This window comes from Bombyx mori, chromosome 21, assembly GCF_030269925.1.
Source record: "Bombyx mori chromosome 21, ASM3026992v2".
NCBI classification, from domain to species: Eukaryota; Metazoa; Arthropoda; class Insecta; order Lepidoptera; family Bombycidae; genus Bombyx; species Bombyx mori.
Genome location: NC_085127.1, coordinates 5,844,218 through 5,866,425, shown reverse-complemented (window position 1 = coordinate 5,866,425; position 22,208 = coordinate 5,844,218). Strand labels below are relative to the sequence as shown.

At 35.1% G+C, this 22,208-nt stretch overlaps 1 protein-coding gene across 4 annotated transcripts; it reads left to right on the top strand.

The window, feature by feature from the left end:
* On the top strand, positions 1–21,585 carry LOC101735428 (cyclic AMP-responsive element-binding protein 3-like protein 3-B). Of its 4 annotated transcripts, none has more exons than XM_012693370.4 (8): positions 1–387; positions 2,529–2,710; positions 13,721–13,953; positions 15,081–15,524; positions 16,381–16,648; positions 17,436–17,535; positions 18,460–18,658; positions 20,544–21,585. In XM_012693370.4, the coding sequence occupies exons 1-8, from the start codon at positions 364–366 to the stop codon at positions 21,026–21,028; spliced, it is 1,935 nt and encodes a 644-aa protein (XP_012548824.1). In that variant the 5' UTR covers positions 1–363; the 3' UTR covers positions 21,029–21,585. The 4 variants fall into 4 exon arrangements, with proteins under 4 accessions (XP_012548824.1, XP_062530657.1, XP_004929640.1 ...); XM_004929583.4 differs by lacking the exon at positions 1–387 and adding an exon at positions 423–1,016; XM_062674673.1 differs by lacking the exon at positions 15,081–15,524 and having other exon boundaries at positions 46–387.
* Positions 21,586–22,208: the final 623 nt, after the last annotated feature.

The window sequence follows — 22,208 nt, the reverse complement described above, 5'->3', positions numbered from 1 at the left end:
TCGCTGTTTCAGCATGCAATCAAATGAATCAACCAATGACATTCCGAAAAGTGTCCCTAGTTTAGTGACGTCATTATTTCCACGTTGGAAGTTGTAGGGAAATGTCATGTTTCCTTTTATTTGTAAACTAGTTGTACATAAATAGTAATAAATAAATATTGATACAATAAAATATTTACCTCATTGAAGTGCAATTATAAAATATGTTATATAAGTGAAGAAGTTTTATACTGTTTACAGTACTATGACCTCTACTGAGTTTTTATCGGAACAAAATGAATTCTAAAAATTTTCCGAAAATACAGGATTTTTTACTAAAGTATGTCTAGTAATAAGCATTACTAAATCAAAAGTGTAAAAAAAATGGAATTCGAAGAAGGCCTCATGGTTAGTATCTTTCGTAATCTTTGATAGCTTATCACAGCCAAGAGTAGATACTGGACGATCGTTCTTGCAGACGTACTATGAAGAAATAAGTTGCGTTCACCTCGTCTGCCTGTTTAGAGTGGCTTTCGTGAGCGCACGCCGCCACTTTTACCGTTACTTAGTCATTTCATTTTGTGAACAGTTCTTGTTCAGGCACCGGTATCTGCACCTCACGTTTCACAGATCCTCTCACTGTTGTATCATCCTCACATTGTTATGTTTGTGTATTTATAAGAACAGTGGTTTTCCCTTAACGGCGTATTATTGCGAAGTGAGAAGTGATAATCTGGCTTGAAACAAACACGTCATAAATTAACTCGCGCTTAGACATTCCGGTTCGCGTAAACAAGATATTGCCAGCTAGGCACCATGCGGTCGCTACCTTTACCATATGCCGCACAGTAAATAGTTGAAAAAAGCCGACAATACTGTATCAAGATCCCAGTACTTTTTGATACTACATAAAAACATTTCCAGTTTTTTTTTTCATTGAAAAAATTTAGTTGTGATTCATAAATGTTGATGTAACATTGAAAAGTGAAGTGTATTCCAATATGGATAAAAAAGTGGACTTGTTGTCTCTGATAGAGGTAATCTTTATTTAAATTAAAAACATTCTAGTACTCTAAGCTTGATAATTCACAATAAATACTGATGCATTGCGCTGAGAACCGTTAATATTTTTTAATAATATAAATTATGCTCAATGCTTACATCGGGATATATCTAGTAATAACAATCATTCGTACTCAGAAATTGTGATGTGAACAATTTAAATTCAATTATTTAAGTGAATAACATACAATTGATTACTTTTCTTGATCAACATCAAACTTTTTAGTAAATTAACACAACTACATATGATTTCATATTAAATCTATTGCAACAAGTACCTTTATGGAAAGTAAAACTAAATTTTCATGAAATTTTATAATATTGCTTTAGAATTCTCAATTAAAATGATTGTGAATGTCTGTAAGTTATAAACTGAAACCAGTAAGAAACCTTTCACTTTGTACCATTTAGTTTTAAAATGAAAGTAATTCTTATCACTTTGATTCATACTTCAGATGTAACAAAGCCTTTCTAAAAGCCAAATATACATTTTTGGTTCGCATTGTATTTTAATGATCACTTGTTAATTATTTAAAAAATCAGCTGGACTGTGAGCTCATTAGTCCCATTTATGCAAATGGTTATCACTTAAAACAAAATTACCTATAGCATAAAATACCTAAAATAGGTTGGGCAAAAATAGATTTTTTTAATTGCTGAATATAGACAGACAAGCTTTTGGTCTGCCAAGTTTTAATGTTTGACAGGTGGATATTTGAATAGAATTAATGATGAAATTGTATTAGGTTATGGAAGAGTATAATACTACCACCCAACTTGAGAGTTAATATTGAAGTATCATCTATGCAATACAAAATAAAGCCTATTCTGCCATAAAAATAAAATCAGAAATAAAAATAATATAATTTAATCTAAGACAAGCGGATGATAATAATTAGCTCACAAAAAGTACTTGCTAAAATTATTTTTTTTTTCGGAATTTTGAAACTTTCACTTTCTACACTGTATTCTATACTGTATATGTGGTTAAATAATATCAGTAATAAATATTAATTATTTATGTTAAATTTGTAATCGTAATACATTGAACTGATGAATGGCATACCAAAATAATGGTAATGGAAAATATTTATTTATAGAGCATAAAATAATTTAAAAAAAGAGAGCTGCTTATTACATAAAATTATTTCTTGCTAATTATATTTGAGAATATGTCTATGTTGAAAGAATTACTGGTTGAAATAAAAATTTACAATTTATGTATAAAATGATATAAATGCTTAAACTGATATAAATCCCCAGTGAACTCGTGACTTCAGTGATTCTCTAAGTTTTTTAATGAAAGTAATTTTCTTTTAGGGTACAATAACGAAAAGAAATTGTTACTAACCTGTGATAGTGTATATAGAATCATCTATTGGAATGAGAAATTATAAAAGCAATTTTGGACACAGACCACATTAAACTAGCTATTTTAACATGCTTTTTTTAAAATAAAAGAATATCATAAACCACTTTAATTACAGTCAGACACGTGGACGGCGCCAAATGAACTCATGGAGATCTTCTCCATGGACCAGGACTATTTGGATTTTCTCGAGGAGTCAATTCCAGATTTCAACATATGCTCTGAAAATGTATCAGAAACCTCTAAAGCTATAAGTAGCACCTGTTCAGACAGTGGAATTTCCAGTGATCATGCTGAATTGTGAGTAACATAAAATATTTAAAACTATTCTACATTGCAAAGATTAAATATTTTGGTAATTCATATAGTGCACTATTGATCTCTGAGCATTTTGTCACAGAGAATGCTAATTGATTATTTACCTATATCTGAAAAATCTTAATCTGGTTTATGAAAGTAGGCAGAGATGCATTCCGTATATTTATGATAATAAAAAGGATAAAAATGCCTAGAAATGGAAAAAAATATCAATTTATTAACAGGATTCACTCGTTTTCCCCCAAAACTAAATGTAAGGTCACAAAGGGTTATCAACATTCTAATAGCTATCAGAATATATTGGGAAATATATAGCTCAATATTTAAATTTTTTGTGTTAATAAAACAAAGATTGATAAATAATAGCCAAAATAGAAAAAAAAACGTATGTGTTACCAATAAACAACAAAATATTCTGCATTCAAGTTCCCTAGTGCATCCAAGCACCCTAAGTTCAGTACCAGAAACATAGGAGACAAGTACATCCAAGCTATGGGCCAAAAATTATACTAAATATCTTTAAAAAAGAGAATGACTCTAACTGGAAACCTCGGTCATCGTTCTCGTCGAACCCGTCGCTTGTGACGAAGGGCTCGACGAGTAAATTAACCCACAGACCCAGCCCACTGAGTTTCTCGCCGGATCTTCTGAGTGGGTCGCGTTTCCGATCCGGTGGTAGATTCTGCAAAGCACGGCTCTTACTAGGGTTCGTGTTAGCAACGTTGTCAGGTTTGAGCCCCGTGAGCTCACCTACTAGTTAAGGTTACGCTGAAATAGCCTCTCAAGGCTATCAGCTTAGGCAGGAAAAAAAACTGGGAACCCAAACCCATGGTGGTGATGTAGTCAAGGTTACTAGCTAAAATGTAGCCAACAAATACAAGTTATATACATTAAATTCAGCTTAAGAACAAACTTGAAGTTCATTTAATTAAACTGCCCGTGTCTATTCATTATTCTTAACTACAGCCTATAAATCCGCTTGAAAAATAGGCATTGGGCACGAAAGTCCCGTTACCTTTTGCGTAGTTCCTTAAGCTTTCGCCATAAAACTCATATTTCTATAGCAACGGCATGTGTAATATCATTAGCTGGGCAGAGCACTGACACGAAGACGATATATGTATGGTGACACGCTTCGTGATTGTCTGTTGGGATTTTACGTAACGCCCCAGATTCATTATCGTATATGAGCTCAGTACGTTGTATAATAAATAGTTCATGCATTGTATTTTGTAACATGAAAGATTGCTTTCTGATCAGATAAATTGTTTTGAATATAATCGAACTTAAATATATTTAATCACATTCGGGGGGACACATTTTTTAGTGCTTTCAAAGGCAGACGAGCTTAAGCCTTATCTGGGCTGACTGCTCACCGTTGCTCATGGACTTAATAGATATATACAAGCAGATGCTGCATATAATACCAGTATAAGATCAGAACTGGTTAATACATTTTAACTTGAAAAATCACGCTGAAGCGTCCAAATATAATGGAACGCTAAGATACCTATCATTCCAAACTAATTGAGACTTTAACCTCAAGCAATATGGATGGAATTGACACTGTGATCTTTTTGGTAAGCGCTTAACAAAAGAGTTTTTTAGTCCTTCGAACTATTTCAAGACTTGATAAGATAATAATAATCCTTTGTATATAGCATAAAAGTAACAACGGGACTTTTTCCTTTTGCACCTACGACGTAGTGACTCATAAGTGCGTAATTTGAAAACGCTATAATATTAAATTATCTCAACAATACGTTTTCTGGAAACTGCCTGATATTATTTGCTCGGTGAGTATGGCTTGAGATAACACGACCTTATCTTCGAGTTGTCTCTGCGAATTTAATACCAAAAAAAATCTTCAGCAAATAATTTATATAATAAAATATTTGTTTCATAATATTGTAATAAAGCTATTTAGTGTAATATACTTTTCAAGGTCAAGACGTTTTTTTGATTACAATTATCTTAATCGAGTTGCACCCGCGGTCCACCTCTGGTGATAAGATCGCCTCGATACCACAGAGCAAGTTCTAGAAAGGCACGATTCTTCACAGAGAATGCTCGATTTATTTACCAGTAACAAAAAAGCTTAACTGTACCGTGGTATAAATTCTGATGCGAACCAGTCATATACGTTTTAGATTAAAACAATAAGATAAATTTTGTTCCGAAGAAATTAGAACTCCGACTGCATTTAGGCTCTAGTCAGACAGAGGGGCCAAATGGTCTTAGCGCGATGTCCGACAGTCCGATGTCACTTTATCCCTACCTGCCTCCGCTGAGCTTCGTATCATCTAAAGCTTCAAAGCGGGTTGAGCTGCGAGTTGTAGTTTGATCAACTCCCAACTTACCCTTCCCAACACCCCCAATTCGCAGACGAGAGAGTACGGTGAAATTACTTTGAGAAGGCGGCACGACATGAGAACCCTCTTGTCATGGCCGCTGGAAATTACATACCCGATCCTGTAGAATAGTAAATAGTCGATGTCGCCCAAAAATATCATTACGGATCCTCCCGATCCATTAACGGTGCTTTTAAGTATCACAAGCACCGGTCACCATCCTCAATTAACCCTCAGACGCAAGCCACTGAGTTTCTCAGTGGGTCGCGTTTCCGATCCGGTGGTAGATTCTGCGAAGCTCTGCTCTTGCTAGGGCCAGTGTTAGCAACACTCCGGCTTAAGCCCCGTGAGCTCACCTACATGTTAGAGCAAAGCTGAAATAGCCTCTCAAGGCTATCAGCAAAGATAGAAAAAAAAGGGAGCGATTTCCTCATTTATAAAAAATCATTTGAAACCTTTGCTTGTCTAGTTACGTAGGCTTATATACAAAATATTTCCAATGTTCAAACGTTCAAAGAAAGCATGAGAGTTCGTGTGTCCATTCAGATTCGGTGAATCACAGCCATGACCATAACGTGCGACCAACTTACCGGGAGTATTAACATTCTACACGGAAACGCCCACTAACGACAAGCTACGCATGATAATAATAATCAGTGCTTTGAACTATGCTACGTCATACGTTGCACTGTGTTCCCAATAAATACCCCTGTATGTAGTTGGCATACTTATTATTAACAACTGTGTTGTAATTTGCTTATAATAGAAGTCGCATTTAATTAAGCGAAACACTAAAGATTTGAATTTGACCGCGACATAAACAGGAAAATATTTATTTGTAGGAATAATATTATATGAGAAGAGTGCAACGGGTTGTATAAATTAAATCTAGGCCTTGCAGAGGGGACTTAAAATGAAAGATTAAATAATTGCGTGCTTAAACTATTGCTGACGGTGACTAAAAAATGCAATAAATTAATATTTTACAGAAGTGCGGTATAAGAAAATCAAAATCAAACGATATCCTTAACCATTTTAGGACAACATTTATTATAAATAAATAGAATAGTTGTGTTCTTACAATTAACAATTCAGTTTTCTAGAAAGAAATCGCATGTTTTGCTGACGATTTATAAATTGGGTGCGTGTAAAATTACATTTGTAATTGAGCGATTCAGTGTTTATTAGTTGGCTTTGTAAATTTTTAATAGCACAACAAGGTTGTCGTACCAAAGAGGTTTTGATTTACATTGCATTGTCAACAAAAAATATAAGGATTGTAGCGTAGGCATATTTTGAACCCATATGAGCAGGTACCACAATACTACTCATTTTGGACGCGATGCAGTCATACGTTTTGGTTTGAAAGGTGTGTTAACAGCTTTACATGACAATTGAGACCTCGAGGTCTTATATTACGATGCCTTGTGCCCTTCGTGGTGTGATATCTTGTAAGGTCCAGCAATCACTACCTCAGGCAAGCCTTCAAATTGTTTACTCAACCAGAAAATGAAAATAAAATAATTATTGGAAACTATCACTGCTTAATTTAGACGCGGATATTTCTATTCTTTTAATTAATGCATATTAGATTAGATAGAATTACATATATACGTTATTACTACAATTCAAATAATTTACGGTTTTCATGGTCCCGGTCGATATGTATTTATCTAGTACTAGAGGTCCAGCAGTAGTCGAAATTCGACTATAATTAATTGGAATTGTAAGTTTGTACACTATTATGATTGTATTTTATACTTCTATAATCGCAAATTTCGCCAAGACTACACTATAGAAAAATATTAATAAAGACAAACAATATTTAATCTATTCTCAATTTGACCACAGACGTCAAGAACAAAAGTTTGACAATAAATAAATAGTATGCATGCGTGTGTGCGTCGAATACATGGCAGTGTGTGTAATGGTTTTTTATTGATTTAATAAATTTTTTAGGCATAATTTAAAAAAATATTAGCATTTCGCACTCCTTGATATTCTTTATCAGTGTGGGAAATTTCATACTCCTCGGTCCGCGCAATTTTCGTAAAGAGGCATACAAAGTTTTTCCTTCACATATTAATATATAGATATATAAAGTACAAGACATTAGAGGAAAAATTGATAAGTTAATTTTAATTGTACCTAAACAGTTTGTATATAGCAATCGTCTCTTGACTCATATCGGAATTCACGAAGTTCAGTTTAGTTGCCTTCTCTTGAATTATTATATCATGAGGTGTTTCAATAGAAGAATATTCATTGCTCGTAAAAAAATGCTTACGTTACCAAATAACAATTTTGCAGTTCAGTAATAAAATTCATATGAATTTTAAATATAGAGACAAATATTGTACAAAATTAACATTTCTCGTACCTCATGTAGGTTGAAAATAAACAGATGCTTCTAAACTAAAAAATATGTTAATATAATTTTCTCTAGTAGATTATTAGTAGGCAACAAAAACACTTTAAATTTCACGCACTGATTAAATTGATTTGATTGTGAATTCTTAAATCAGAACGTAGGTAAATAGGAAATTGAAACTTGCATGGGTTTGGAATCGTTAACAAAAAAAATATGTCTTGATGAAAGCCTCCTCCTGTTTTTTTTTGTTTTAAATTTACGCTATTGGATCAATAAATCTGTGTATCAAAAGAAAATATAGGATTTCGATTTTGCTAAAGGATACTTTGAAAGGATATATTTCACTGGTTGGACGCACGGGTCAGCGCCACTACACTACTAATAGGCAGGCTAATGGTACCCTGCCTACTTTACATGTGCTGATGGGTGGTTGGTTAGATGGGTACCGATAAGTAAAATACAACCGAACCACATAATAAACACTAAAACTCGATCAACCACATATGACGTCACGCGTTTAATTTAAAATAGTGTTATAATTGTTAGGTTTTTGTAGTGATTTAAAACATGAATCGTAAATTTTAAACAAAAACAATATTTTTTATATTGTTCCTTTTTGGTATCCGGTTGTCTATTTAAAAAAAACGAACACCTTTTGAACCGTATACCGTAATTTCTGGAAACAAAATAATGAGACCGAATTTGAAAGGTCTTATTCAAGATATGTACGTCATAGATAAGTAACAGCCTAATTTTAGATGTCAAGGTTTTATGTCAATAGACAGGCAAATACTAATATAAATAATAAGAGTCGTAAACTGAGACGCACTGCCGCTATTTTCTATAGAAAACATATTTAAAGAAAGTCAAACTGACGAACTGATTCAGCTATGGACTTTTCATGGGAACGCGAGCATCGAAGTCTTGTTAAATCATTTTAATTTTGTTGATTTAGTTATTCAGTAAACGTATAATAATGGCGGCCTATTAATCTTTCAGCGTCAATGAAAACTCATAAGTGTCGGTAAATAAAATCAAGTCGTCGGATGTTGCTTTCTTGCAAGAAATCCACTGAAGTCTCAGTAAATTCTCACCTTTCTTCTGGGATATTATTTAATTTCGGCTCATTCCATTTGATTATGTTCAATTTCATACCATATTACCGTTTTTAAGTCTTGTTTCATATAAAATCTACGCTGACAACAATGGCATCGCAAGTTGGTTTGTTATCGTGACGGATTTTGTTATCTGGAATTATTTTTATATTCTCTGACGACATTTTCATTACATGATATGTCTTTTGCAATACATCAACGCTTCTTATATCGTACTAAATACATTACAAATGATATTTGCCGTTTTCAATAAAGATCAGAAGCTATACATACGTATTCAATTTCATACCTTCCCGCCTGTCTGAATTGTTTCGTTATTTTTTTTTTTCAATGCCATTTACAAGTAACCTAATCTGATATTTATCGATGAGGCTATCATTTTATTTCCCTTATAACGATCTAGATGTTTGTAGCGCATTATCGTTATCAGGGAGTAGTCGAATAAACAAGGTAAAGTTGCTTTAATCGTGTCAAAAAGGAATAAGATTGTTTTTAAAGGATTGTTTCAAAACAAAAGTGAAGAGAAAATTTATGTGTCCATGGCTTAATGGGTAAGACCCCCGATGTATACGTATCGGGTTACGATTAAACCAAGGTTCAGGCAGGTCCTGTAACTAGTACCTTTTATGTTTGTATGCAGGCCTGACCTTCCACAAAGGAATAATATCATATCATAAAAATTCGGGTTTTTTTTTCTTTTGTGTATTTACTGGGTGCACATTTAGTCATGGAAAACCAACTACAATTAGTTTACTGTCCTAACTTTAGCACAAAAGAAATCACCAGCTTCAAACCTTGGATGCAAAGGAAACAACACGTAACATAAAAACAGATGACGCAATCGATGAATGATGAAAGACTGCATATCAGATTTTGAATCACCTGAAATATCTATAGGCATTATGTAATCTTAATTTTCATTAATACTCTCTAATATACGCTTCTTTCGGTTTCTGAAACATGAAATCTATAATGCCGATATACAGAATTTTTAACGTCACGTAACGTAAGATTAGTTAAATAAAAAAAATTTCATCGCGTAAGAGAGAGACAGCGCATTCTTCTCGGTACATGTCACAGAAATGCAACTTCCTTTACGGTTGAGAAACAAGGACGGAGAATGAGAAATTAGCTTCGTCTTTTTTTTTTAAATAGACGACATCTACCTTTATTTTCATTGACAAGTTTGTATTTAGGTATTCTTGAGAAGTATCGATCACTACCAAAATTGCAGACAAACTGAAAAGAGGCATCGTTTCGTCGTATCTCTGAGAACTGCTTGTATTTCAAGATTGATAAACCAAAATTAATTATTTGAATAAACATAAACGCCTTATCGACATGATCGTTATTTAAATGGTCGAAGATAAACCAGTTAAGTACCATTTTATACTGCATTTATCAACCGATTTCCTTTGTATATTTTTTTTGTTTTTATCCTTTGACGATCTTTACCGTTATCAATGAAAAAAAAAAGTTGTTTTTTTTTCTCCTACCTATTGTAATGTATATGATTATGGTCGAATTTGAACCGTTGGGCGAACACTGGTAATTTTTATAATACAAATCACACTACCAGTAGTAGCTGATATGTGCTTAAAGTATTTTTATGAAGTTTTTTTTTATAATTTTTAATTTCAGAAATAATAAACGTAGCCTAAAGACAAAACAAAAATCGAAATAACAGTTGGATTTATCTTTTTTATCCTTTTGACACTGATTAGAAAATTATAACGACGATATTCCTATTTTTTTTGTATTTTCATAGGTTCTTGATGCGTATACAATTTTCAAGATAATTTGACATATTGAATTCTGTTAATATTATGTTCAAAGATTCCCTTACATATATACATACCTATCGAACCAAATAAGAGCGTGTTAAAAAGAAAACTACATGAAAAAAAAGAGCTAAATATTAGTTTTATTTATCGCGATTGCATAATTTATGAGACAACAAAATAATCGTGGGAAGTGATCTAAAAGCGACTTTCATTTAATTCCACTTCATATTCATCAGAAAAGCCTATATCAAGTTTAACATTCTAACACGGTTTTCACTAGATGCCATAACCTGAAACTCGTTATGGTAATAAGATGAACTTGTTCACATTTTTAGCCAGTTCCATTGGAAGCTACGCTGTTTTGATATCTCTCTATAATTCAGTATCATTTATTGTTATCGTTGATAATATAAAAAAAGGTATAAATGATTACGTTTGCGTTCAAAAAAACAAGGAAGAGCTCATTAAGATAATAAAATAGTAGATAAACATTTTGAATCTCCGATAGTACCTACCTATAGACGATAGTCTAGTTAAATAAATCATTTTTTAAGATTGATTACAATGATTATTGATTGTCCGGTTTGAACAATTCAAGAATACGAAAATCAAATTGAAAATAAAAAATATTATCGATAGCAATACTGCGCAAATTTTTTTCCTACCTAATCTAGGCGAGTAGGTAAACTCACGGGGTTCTAATCTGAGGACGTTGCTAACACTAGCCCTAGCAAGAGCAGTGCTTCGCAGAATCTACCACCGGATCGGAAGCGAGAACCACTGAGAAAATCCGGCGAGAAACTCAGTAGGCTGTGTCTGTGAGTTACTTTACTCACCCTTCGTCGCAAGCGACGAGTTCGACGAGAACGATAACCAGTACTCGTTATGTTAGTATCAAAATAAAACGACTAGGTAAATAATTAATAAAATTAAAACATAATAAATTGCATATTACAGTTATTGTTTTTATGACATTAAATACCTATGTATTTTAATACGCATGTAATGTGATGTTTGTTAACAATTGCAACCTATGGTATTTTGTGCCATATTGGTTGTTAATTTGCACACAAGCGATATCTACATATATTGTTCAGAACGTAATAACATATTTACAATAACTAGTAATACAGCTATGCTTATGGCATTATCATATCCATGGCCGAAGCTACCGTTTGGGGCTTACGACAAAGGGCAGATCTTCCACCGAGCGGGTGATATTGCTCTGTAGATCGACGGTCCGAATGTTGTTGTTCGGAACTTTTATATATGCAAGCTTATCTTGAAAATGTCGTAAGCGAGATTCAGGCATCTGTCAATTATCTTGCGTTGTATGATGGCTACCCGCCACAACCGTTCAAGATTGTTTGCCCTTCGGGACGTTCTGAGTCAAAATAGATAGAAATTATAATTCATATTAATACATTATGTTCAAAACAAACAAACACCTCTTCGTTACATGTTTATTCTGTAACACACAAACGACCTTAGCTGTGTGTACCTAAGCGTTTCTATATATTTGTTCATTGGTATAATGATGTTTAATTCACATCGTAGGTGTGAAAACAGGAGTTGTACGAAAGAAAAAACACTTTATTTACGTGGTGAAACTTGCTAGCGACCTGTGAGATCGTGACCGGATCGGCATGTGAATGACATGTCTGTCACGCATCTCGAGTTGTAAGGTCGAGGCTAGAGTTGGTTCTTAAAAAATTCTAGCAAGAAATCTAATTAAATATTGACGTATTTGCGAAGGCTAAAACCGTTTTATTTTTCTACCTCTGAGCTGGTAGCCTAAGAGTTTATTCCAGTTACGCCCGGGTGGGCAGGTGAGCTCACGGGTACAACCTGAGAGAATTTGCTAACACTAGCCCTAACAAGAGCAGTTAAAACCGAAATCTTAAAACACGAGCCCTAACGCCCCTAACCAATCAAAACGCATTAATTCTAGCTACGCAAATAAGAGTGGATCATTATTATTACGTAGCACTGTAAAAATATTGTTTCAACTAAATACTACGAGACTACTTAAAACGCTATCAAACACAGATACACGTTGGTTACAAACAAATTCACGATGATTACATCATGTTGTCTGAGGCTTAGCGCTCATTATCATTTGTGACTAAGAGAAGTGAAACACGTCAGATATTTTGATGTCTATACCATAGTGTATTTTTTTTTTTTGAAACGTGGTACAATATTAAAAACCCTTCACTTTTTTTTTGTCACTTATGCATTATTGAAGGATTACTGGTGGCCCGGAGATCTTTCCAGTTTCACCAGGACAGGTGGGCGAGCAAGGGCTCAGCCAGGAGGGGAGGGATTAGCTAACAGCTGCTCGAGCCTATTCTATTACTAACATAGGTTACGTTAATTATCTTTATAACATACATTTGAAGTCGTCGTGGCCTAAAGGATAAGACGTCCGGTGCATTCGTATCTAGCGAGGCAACGGTGTTCGAATCCCGCCGGCAGGTACCGATTTTTCTAATGAAATAGGTACTTAATAAACAACATCCTGCAATAAAAATCAAAACCCGCAAAATTATAATTTGCGTAATTACTGGTGGTAGACCTCTTGTGAGTCCGCAAGGGTAGGTACCGCCACCCCGCCTATTTCTACCGTGAAGCAGCAATGCGTTTCGGTTTGATGGGTGGGGTACCCGTTGAAACTATACTGAGACCTTAGAACTTATATCTCAAAGTGAGTGGCGCATTTACTTTGTAGATGTCTATGGGCTCCAATGACCACTAAACACCAGGTGGGCTTTGAGATCGTCCACCCACGTAAGTAATAAAAAAAAATTAAAATGCAGAGTAAGGTCAAGAAATCACTCGTGAATTAGTTAAATACTTTAATTATCATAATCTCGTTGTCAATCAAAATATTAATCGATATTCGGGCAATTTCAATATTTTCAATAACTTCATATACTGCTAACTCTAAACATTCAGGGATACATTGGACATAACGTCCGTCAAGTAGGTACATCAGGAAATTTGAAAAACCTGTACATACCAATTCCCTTATACATGTGCTTGGTGGAATGTTGTCGTCTTTTTGATCATGGGCAACGTCGATGTTAGAATCACTATCGCGCTTTTGCTCACTACACCTAAAGCCGTTTTTGAAGATTGACATGACATTTCGGGAATACAACATTCCTTCAATATATTAACCGACCTTCAATTTAGGTTTTGGTAGGCAGCGGCTAGGCTCTGCCCCTGGCATTGCTGAAGTCCATGGGCGACGGTAACGACCCACTATCAGGTGGGCCGTATTCTCGTCTGCCTACAAGGGCAATAAAAAAAAAGTCAAATTTTAATTTATGTTCTATTGCAAAACATAAAAATCCAAATTGTTACAGCGATTTTGAACAGCAACTGTCCCCGTTTCTCATACAAAACTCGTGCGAGGAGGAACTGCCGGCTCCGATAGCCGACGGACCCACGAGCCCCAGCACCCAGGATGTCGTCATCCGGGATTCGAATGATACGTCCAATAGCTCCACGGACCTCGCGGACGACGTCTTCGATATGCAGGACTTCGAGCAGAACGTCGTCCCCGGATTCATTAATGCGAATACATTCCACAGCCCGGGTGAGTAGTGTTTTATGGCCAAACTATTTACCGCATGTTGTTCTGACAACCGTACCGCCGTCGTACTTATAATATGACAATTCTTTAGTGAATGTTTAGTGTCATTTTTGTTTATCAAATCAGCTGTATTTATTTAATAAATAAAAATTGTCATAGAGTTTATGCGTTTGAGTTCCTATGAAGTCGTTAGGTATTCAGAATTAACAATAACCATGAAAATGCTTTCTGGAAAATTTATTCGAAGATATTTTTTTTTTTGATGGGTATATGAATCTGAGTCGTTATATTTATCTTGTAGGTATATACATGTTTTTTTTTTCAAAAATTCACGCACAGCTCTAATTCAAATAAAAATACATTATTGTAGTCTGTAACTACATCTTATCTTAAATCTAACTTTAAAAATACGTACGATATTCGAGTTTTAGTGAAGATCGTTTTATTAAAAAGCAAGTTTGATCTCAAGATAATGTTACATAAGGTATTAGTTCGACAATAATTCCGAAAATACTTCTCTATCTGTTATGTTTCGAATATGTTTACTAAAATTCCATAAAAAAAACATATGTGGCCCTCAAACATGTGACCTCAACGTTTCTTACTCATTCGACAACACTTGAATCAACAATACCTTAACATGCGCCATTCTATTGCTTATAACTTAATAAGTTTTCGCTAGTTTCCAGATTCACATTCTATCAAAATTCTTGCTTACTGTTCCTGTATTCTCCGGTGCTTACACATTAACTAACATTGTTCATTAAGACTTTTTATTGTAATTATCTAATAACACGAATCGTAACGAGGTAGCCTGTTGTTTGCATTGGTCGATTGAACAAAGATTGTGGAAATGCTTGCGGATTACGTATTTTTGGTCCCAAACAGTATTTCAATACCGCACTAATCTTGAACGTGTCGATTTTATTTCTATTACTAACATCACGCATGAACCATCATTAACTCACGCGCTTACTTTTAAAACTGCAAAACGCTTCATTATTACGAAACTGTAAATATTATAATGTTTATTCTCGCTTGTTGGTACTGCTAAAAAAAACGGGCGGAGAGGCTTGAATTTTGCACACGGGGTCTTAGCGAAAATGTAATGACAGATGAAATTGTCGTAGGTAAGAACGGGCGAAAACGTCGCCCTTCAACGTCGTCGCTAAATGCCGTCCAAACCAAACACCACAAGCCGACGATAAAGTTGCCCGGGACCACGCAAAAACCGCAGCTAATCGTGACGGCCCAACCGCAGAAACCGGTCAAAGTGGCCAACATACAAGTACTGAACCCGCAGACTAAAGTCTATTCGAAACCGGTCGAATCAGTCGCGCCCCAGCGGCGAGTTATCCGGGTGGCCCCGATGGCGGGAAATCCGCGCTCGATATTGTTGCCCGTCACGATTAAAGACATGAAAGATTTGAAATCGATAAAGATTATAAACGCGGCAGACTTGAAGAACGCGTCGAATATAAAGTTGGCGGCGGCGAATTTGTTATCGCAAAGCAAACTCAACGACTTGAAAGAATCCAGAAATGAATACGAGTACGAACACAACAATAATTGCGGTGAGTCCTGGCCTTATTTGAGCTATCGTTTGCTCGATTAAAAGCAATTGTTGGCGTTGTCGCCGCCTTTATTGATAGATGTGGTCGTTGGACCCATTAAGGCCCATCTCACACTGATTTATCGTCTACAAATATTTGAGTCTAAATGGCTCGTACTGTTGCGAGGACGGTCAATGCTTGGCGTTACAATGAAAAAGTTATTATAGATCAAATATTATTTGGAGCTGTCAAGAGGTTGCAATGATCGTTGATATTTCTAAATTTATCTCATCTTATATGTCGTTAGTGTTAAGTCAACGCAGAATTTAATTTTCATGTCATGTTCCGATCATTCCATTGTGAATGTTAAACCGCCCCTAATTAAGTTATGGTTTCTTGGTAGTGGATACGGAAATCTATGAGAACCTTAATTCGCAATACGTCAATTATATTTAAATTAAAATGTTAAAAATGTAAGCTTTTTTATGTTATATCCTTCCACAAGTCAAGTGTATTTCTGAACGTAACGCGTTGCTCGATCTTTTAAGGGACTTGTGCAATTCGATTTTTTTTTATTGCTTAGATGGGTGGACGAGCTAACAGCTCACCTGGTGTTAAGTGGTTACTGGAGCCCATAGACATTTACAACGTAAATGCGCCACCCACCTTAAGATATAAGTTCTAAGATCTCAGTATAGTTACAACGGCTGCCCCACCCTTCAAACCGAAACGCATTAGAGCTTAAACGGCGAAACAGGCAGGGTGGTGGTACCTACCCGTGCGGACTCACAAGAGGTCTTATCACCAGTGAAATATATGACGAATTTCTTTCTTGTTGTTTGTTGTTGTACAAACATAAATTTATTGCCCCAATTAGATGACTCAGGAAGCGAACGCAGCGACGACGACGACGACCACAAGGAGACTCAGGTCAGCGACGGTCGCAACGGGTACCCGCGCCTCGTGCTAACCGCCGAGGAGCGCCGCCTCTTGGCGAAGGAGGGCATCACGCTACCCACCAGCTATCCGCTCACGAAACACGAGGAACGGGAGCTGAAGAGGATCAGACGCAAAATCAGGAACAAGATCTCAGCTCAGGACTCGAGGAAACGCAAGAAGGAATATGTCGATGGACTCGAAGACAGGTAATAACTTCACACTGCCGGTTCGAGTTCTAGATCAATGTCTAAATACCAGTTGTAAACGTCAAATCGTGCATCGGAATCGTTCACGATTATAAAGAACAATGGTACTGCTAATTGCTGATGACGGTATTTTTAAGGGATTTTATGACCTGGTAACTAAGACCTTTAGGTCATGTCTTTTTTTAATTTATATTCATATTTTTATCCCGCCAAAAAGTCGCTGAATAAAGAACAATGGTGCTGCTAATTGCTGATGACGGTATTTTTAAGGGATTTTATGACCTGGTAACTAAAACCTTTAGGTCATGTCTTTTTTTAATTTATATTCATATTTTTATCCCGCCAAAAAGTCGCTGATACAGTATGACTTTAACAAACAAACAAAAACACGTAATGTTGGCAAAAATCAAATAAAACGCGAGGTCAAAAACTTTTTGACAACTGACTAGACGTCCGGTAACTTCAAACGTCAATACTAAAACAGTACTAATCTGTTTTATATTACTAATATTATAATGATAATTGCTTTCAGTTTATATAAATTTTAGTAAATTAATTATGTAACTAATTTATGAGCGATCTGATCACCCCTTACTCATATTCACATAGATATGTGTATGTGTCGGTATGTTATAAATATCACTAACCTATTCTATGTTAGAAGTAGAATAGGATGTAAATAACATCGAAAATTGTTTTAAAATATTGCTATAAGACACCAAAGAGTAATTTAGTTCTTAAATATGACGCAATAATAGGGAAAGACTAACAAATACTTTTGTTTCAGGGTAAAACAGTGTACCGCAGAGAACCAGACGTTAATTAGGAGGATAAAAATACTGCAGTCACAGAACCAGTCGCTGAGTGCTCAGTTGAAACGTTTACAGGTAAATCATCGGACTGTGGTTGAACCTACCCACAATTTTAATTAAATTTTTTTAAGGAAAGTGTACTTGTTACAAGTAACAGTTGTTACTCAATGAAAGTCGTTAATACGCTTTTATTATCTTCAGACGTATCTATGTTAATATGTAACGGAATCTCTGAACATGATTTTGACCCTCTTCCAAACCTCGGATTGACGCTTTTTTACAATAAAATCATTTTTTCTTACACTATTTTTAATTCAAGTATATTAAAATTTATTATTTTCTATTTTTTAGTTGGATTTTCTATAAAAGCGGTTTTTTTTTAGTTTTTTTGAACTATTATTTTCATAACGAAACTTGAGAGAAATTACATTTTTTATTATTTTTTTTACTAATCGAAAACGTGAGTTTTCATTACGATAACGGAGATTTCGAAAATTTTCAATCTTTAGTTTTCGATACCGTAAGGTGTTGATTGCATCTGAACGACACTAGATGGCGCCGTCACTTCAAATTACTTTATTACGCGGAAAATTACCGTCAAATCCTAATTGTAAATTTTTGTTACCCACAATAAAATATAGAATATATATAAAAATGAATTGCTGTTCGTTAGTCTCGCTAAAACTCGAGAACGGCTGGACCAGTTTCGCTAATTTTGATCTTGAATTATTTGTGGAAGTCCAAAGAAGGTTTAAAAGGTAGATAAATATGAAAATGCTCGGAATTAAATAAAAATACTATTTTTGTTTTTCCTTTGATGTGTACCCCCCCTCCCCCGTCGGACAGATTTGTTTGTTTTAAGTTTATGTTATACAAAAGTTTAGGGACTTTTATTTATCGATTGCAGCACTACGAAGTGTGCCGGGTCGGCTAGTAAAATATAGAATTGGTATTTCTAGGGTACAGGTTTAATTTATGTTTTCGTTTGAATCTTTACAGAACGTATTAAAGGGTGCGAGTGGTAGCAGTACGAACAAGTCTGCCCAGCCGGCCACGTGTCTGCTAGTGCTGCTGTTGTCCGTGGCGCTAGTGGCGCTGCCCTCCCTCCGCGACGAGGCCCCGCCCCGCGCCTCGCCCGCCTCCCCCGCCGCGCCCGCCTCCCCCGCAGTCACGCGGGCTCTACTCTCCGCCACCAACAGTACGTCTATATAATAATACTTGCCGTACTCGCCCGCTTCGCTGGGCATTTAAAATTAACATTATTATTTATTGTCATTATTATTAGGGAGTCCGACACTCATATAAATTTTAGCCTATCAATTAAGTACATGTATTTTTCACATGGATACCAAGTTTCAAGTCAATCGGATGCATAGTTCAGTAGTTATAACGGAACATCCGTAAAAACCACAGCAGATTTATATATTAGTATAGATTAAAGGGTGAAAGGCTATTTGGATTAAGCGATATATCTTTGTAATTAAAGATCCGTTTTCTTTGGTATCAGTATCAACAATTCGATGTTTTCAATTGAACTTCGATTAAGTTTACTACCTCATTCAAATAGCTAAAGAAGTTTTTTTGAAGTAAAACTTCTAATGTGACTTCTAACAAGGTAGCGTTAAACGTTTAACGCTACCATGGAATAGTAAGAGACAGATCGAGAGTTAATACGTGACACTCGAACGCATGCGCGTAGTATACCTGTTACAGGCCGGTGTGAGCGGTAGCGGTATATGTATATTTATTTTTCTATCTATAATTTAAAAAATATAATATAAATGTTGAAGATGTCGCATCTCTTATACACAGCGTTCCCTATTACAAGAACAATCTGTTTTAAGGATGAAAAATGAAGAAAACCATAATACTAGGTACACATCGAAAAAGAAGTTTCACTTCATTCACGTGCACCAAGTTGCACGCGTACCGATTTTTTTTTTTGTTATGATATTATTCCTAATTTTAAAACTTTAATGGCTCTCCTATGAAGTTGCAAAAATTTTGCTTAAAACAAATAGTATTTCACCCCTCGATATAGAATATCAAAAGAAGAAGAGTTTACGAAGCACCTCGCCAAAAAAAAAACAAAGCTCATGTCGAAGTCATATAGTTTTTGTAAAGATATTTTTTGTCATTTACATTCAAAATGAATCATGAACCCACTTTGATTACTGGAGAAACTTGCAAAAGATTCTAAACGAACAATGAGTATCGGATCTGGAAATTACGTAACGTTTTCATTTCAGTGGTGATGAGCTTACATAAGGCCCGTTTTATTGCTTCAAACAGTTCAATGGACAACTAGTGCATTACATAACTGATTTGTTTAAATTTTCTTGCATGAAAAAATACATTAAGGTAATTGCTAATGTATTAACAAAGTAGATCAGAAAATGATACTTTGGATAAATAGGTGGTAATATAATAACAAGAAATAAATTAAATTATATAGGAAAATTAGATTATCTGTAAAGTTATACTGCTGCCGTTATTATTTTGTGATAATTAAACATGCACAGAACGAACGCACATAAGCGACATGTTACGTAGGTTAATGTCAAATGGAAGCGAGCGGGAAATTACATAGTAACTATACTGAGACCTTAGAACTTAAATCTCAAGGTGGGGTATTTACGTTGTAGATGTCAATGGGCTCCAGTAACCGCTTAAACCAGGTGGGCCGTGAGCTCGTCCACCCACCTAAGCAATAAAAAAAATCATTATTTTCATAATTTCAGCTCAATCGAAAATGTAAACAGTACCTACTATCTTTATTGGTGGTAGGACCTCTTGCGAGTCCGCGCGGGTACCACCACCCCGCCTATTTCTGCCGTGAAGCAGTAATGCGTTTCGGTTTGAAGGGTGGGGCAGTCGTTTTAACTATACTTGAGACCTTATATCTCATAGTGGGTGGTGCATTTACGTTTTATATGTCTATGGGCTCCAGTAACCATTTAACACCCACCATTCTAAGCAAGCAATAAAAAAAATTGATTTTACGTGAATTTCACTACGCACGTCACTACTCTAAATTCGTAGTTTGGACATTATCTAAATTACAATGTTTTTTTTTTTTGTAGAAATGACGTTGGATGAGACGGTGATCGACGATGGAGAGTTCAACATGGACGAGCTGATCACCTTCAACCGCCCGCACTCGGACCACGACTACCAGGTCGTCAAGAGCCTAGACACTCACAAGGTTCTGCCAAACGGCTACGTCGACCTCCCCATAGACGAGGACTGGCCGCCTAATCTCAAGAAACGTATGAAAAAACTCGAATTCGACTACGAAGACGGCCGGGATTACCTAACGCCCGTAGTCAAAGAGGAGAATTACGGCAGTTACAAGATCGAAGCGAAAATCAAACCGGATCTCACTGAGGATTTCTTGACGAACACACTGCTGTCCACGGGACGGAAATTAGGAGAATTGTTCGACATTATGCCGCCGATACCCGTCAAAAACGAAGACATCGTCATTGAGGAGGTATCCGACCACGAGACCAGAAACACGACCGAAGTCAGGAGTTTTGTTGTCAACGGCACCGCTAATAACTTTTAAATATACAATTATTTAATTCCTTTAAAAATTCCGTTTACTTTTTTTTTGTTACCTTTTAATAATAATTTTACTATTAGATTTGTTTCCTGAATATTTGTGTTTTTTTTATTTGTGAAGACGATGTATGTGACTCATGATTCCATATTTTAAGATCAATTTTTATTTTAATAATTTTAGTCTTTTAGATTTTATGTGTTAGTGAGATTGTGAAGAATGATTATTACGTAAATTAAGATTATAATTTTATATTAAATTACTATATGCGGAGAGTTTATAATTTATTTTTAAAAGTCAAAATTAATATATATACAATCAATTTTTATATTTTTTACAGAGAAATTACACTTTCACTGTGCATGTCTATCTATAATTTTAAGCATTTTATTTTGGGTGCAATTACATTTTAGTTACAGATTTAATTGTTCTAGTAAAAGTATAGTTCTATCTCAATATTAGTTTTAGATTATTTTATATTATCTACTTACAGAGCGGACAAGATTCACTGTTGTGTTATCCTATACTGATTATTTTGGTTCGAATAAATATTTTATTGAAAAGATTTGTCTTTCATTGGGATACTTTAATTCTCATGAGCTCTTCTATAAACTACATATTACAAAAGTTTAGTTTAGATTAAAACATATTTAAATAAAGGATCTTGGAAATTATGTAGTCTTAAAGCTTATTAGTGTCGTGAATACAAATATAATGAAGTGACCGACTATAGATAAAGAGGCATTTGACTTTAAGTGTCTGTTATACTTATCACGGTGCAACGGGAACCGACTTGTTGGGACACAGAAGAGGAAAACCCAAAACTTTTAAAGAAAAACGTATTCTTACTAAAGAATTCATGTCGAGTTTAGCAGCTAAACTAAACTTTAGCTCAAACATTATTTTTATTTATCACTAGCTGACCCGGCAGACTTCGTAGTGCCTCAATCGATAAATAAAAGACCTAAGCTTTTGTATAAAATAAACTTAAAACAAACAAAAGGAATCCGTCCGACGGGGGACACATCAAAGGTAAAACAAAATTGTTATTTTTATTTAATTCCGAGCATTTTCATATTTATCTACCTTTTGAACCTTCTCTGGACTTCCACAAATAATTTAAGTTCAAAATTAGCCAAATCGGTCCAGCCGTTCTCGAGTTTTAGCGAGACTAACGAACAGCAAT

Bases quoted from the DNA above. Each gene is read 5' to 3' on its own strand.
- LOC101735428 (XM_004929583.4), top strand. From the start codon at position 981: ATGGATAAAAAAGTGGACTTGTTGTCTCTGATAGAG. The intron at 1,017-2,528 runs GTAATCTTTATT...CTTTAATTACAG, and splicing joins ACTTGTTGTCTCTGATAGAG to TCAGACACGTGGACGGCGCC. The intron at 16,649-17,435 runs GTAATAACTTCA...CTTTTGTTTCAG, and splicing joins GTCGATGGACTCGAAGACAG to GGTAAAACAGTGTACCGCAG.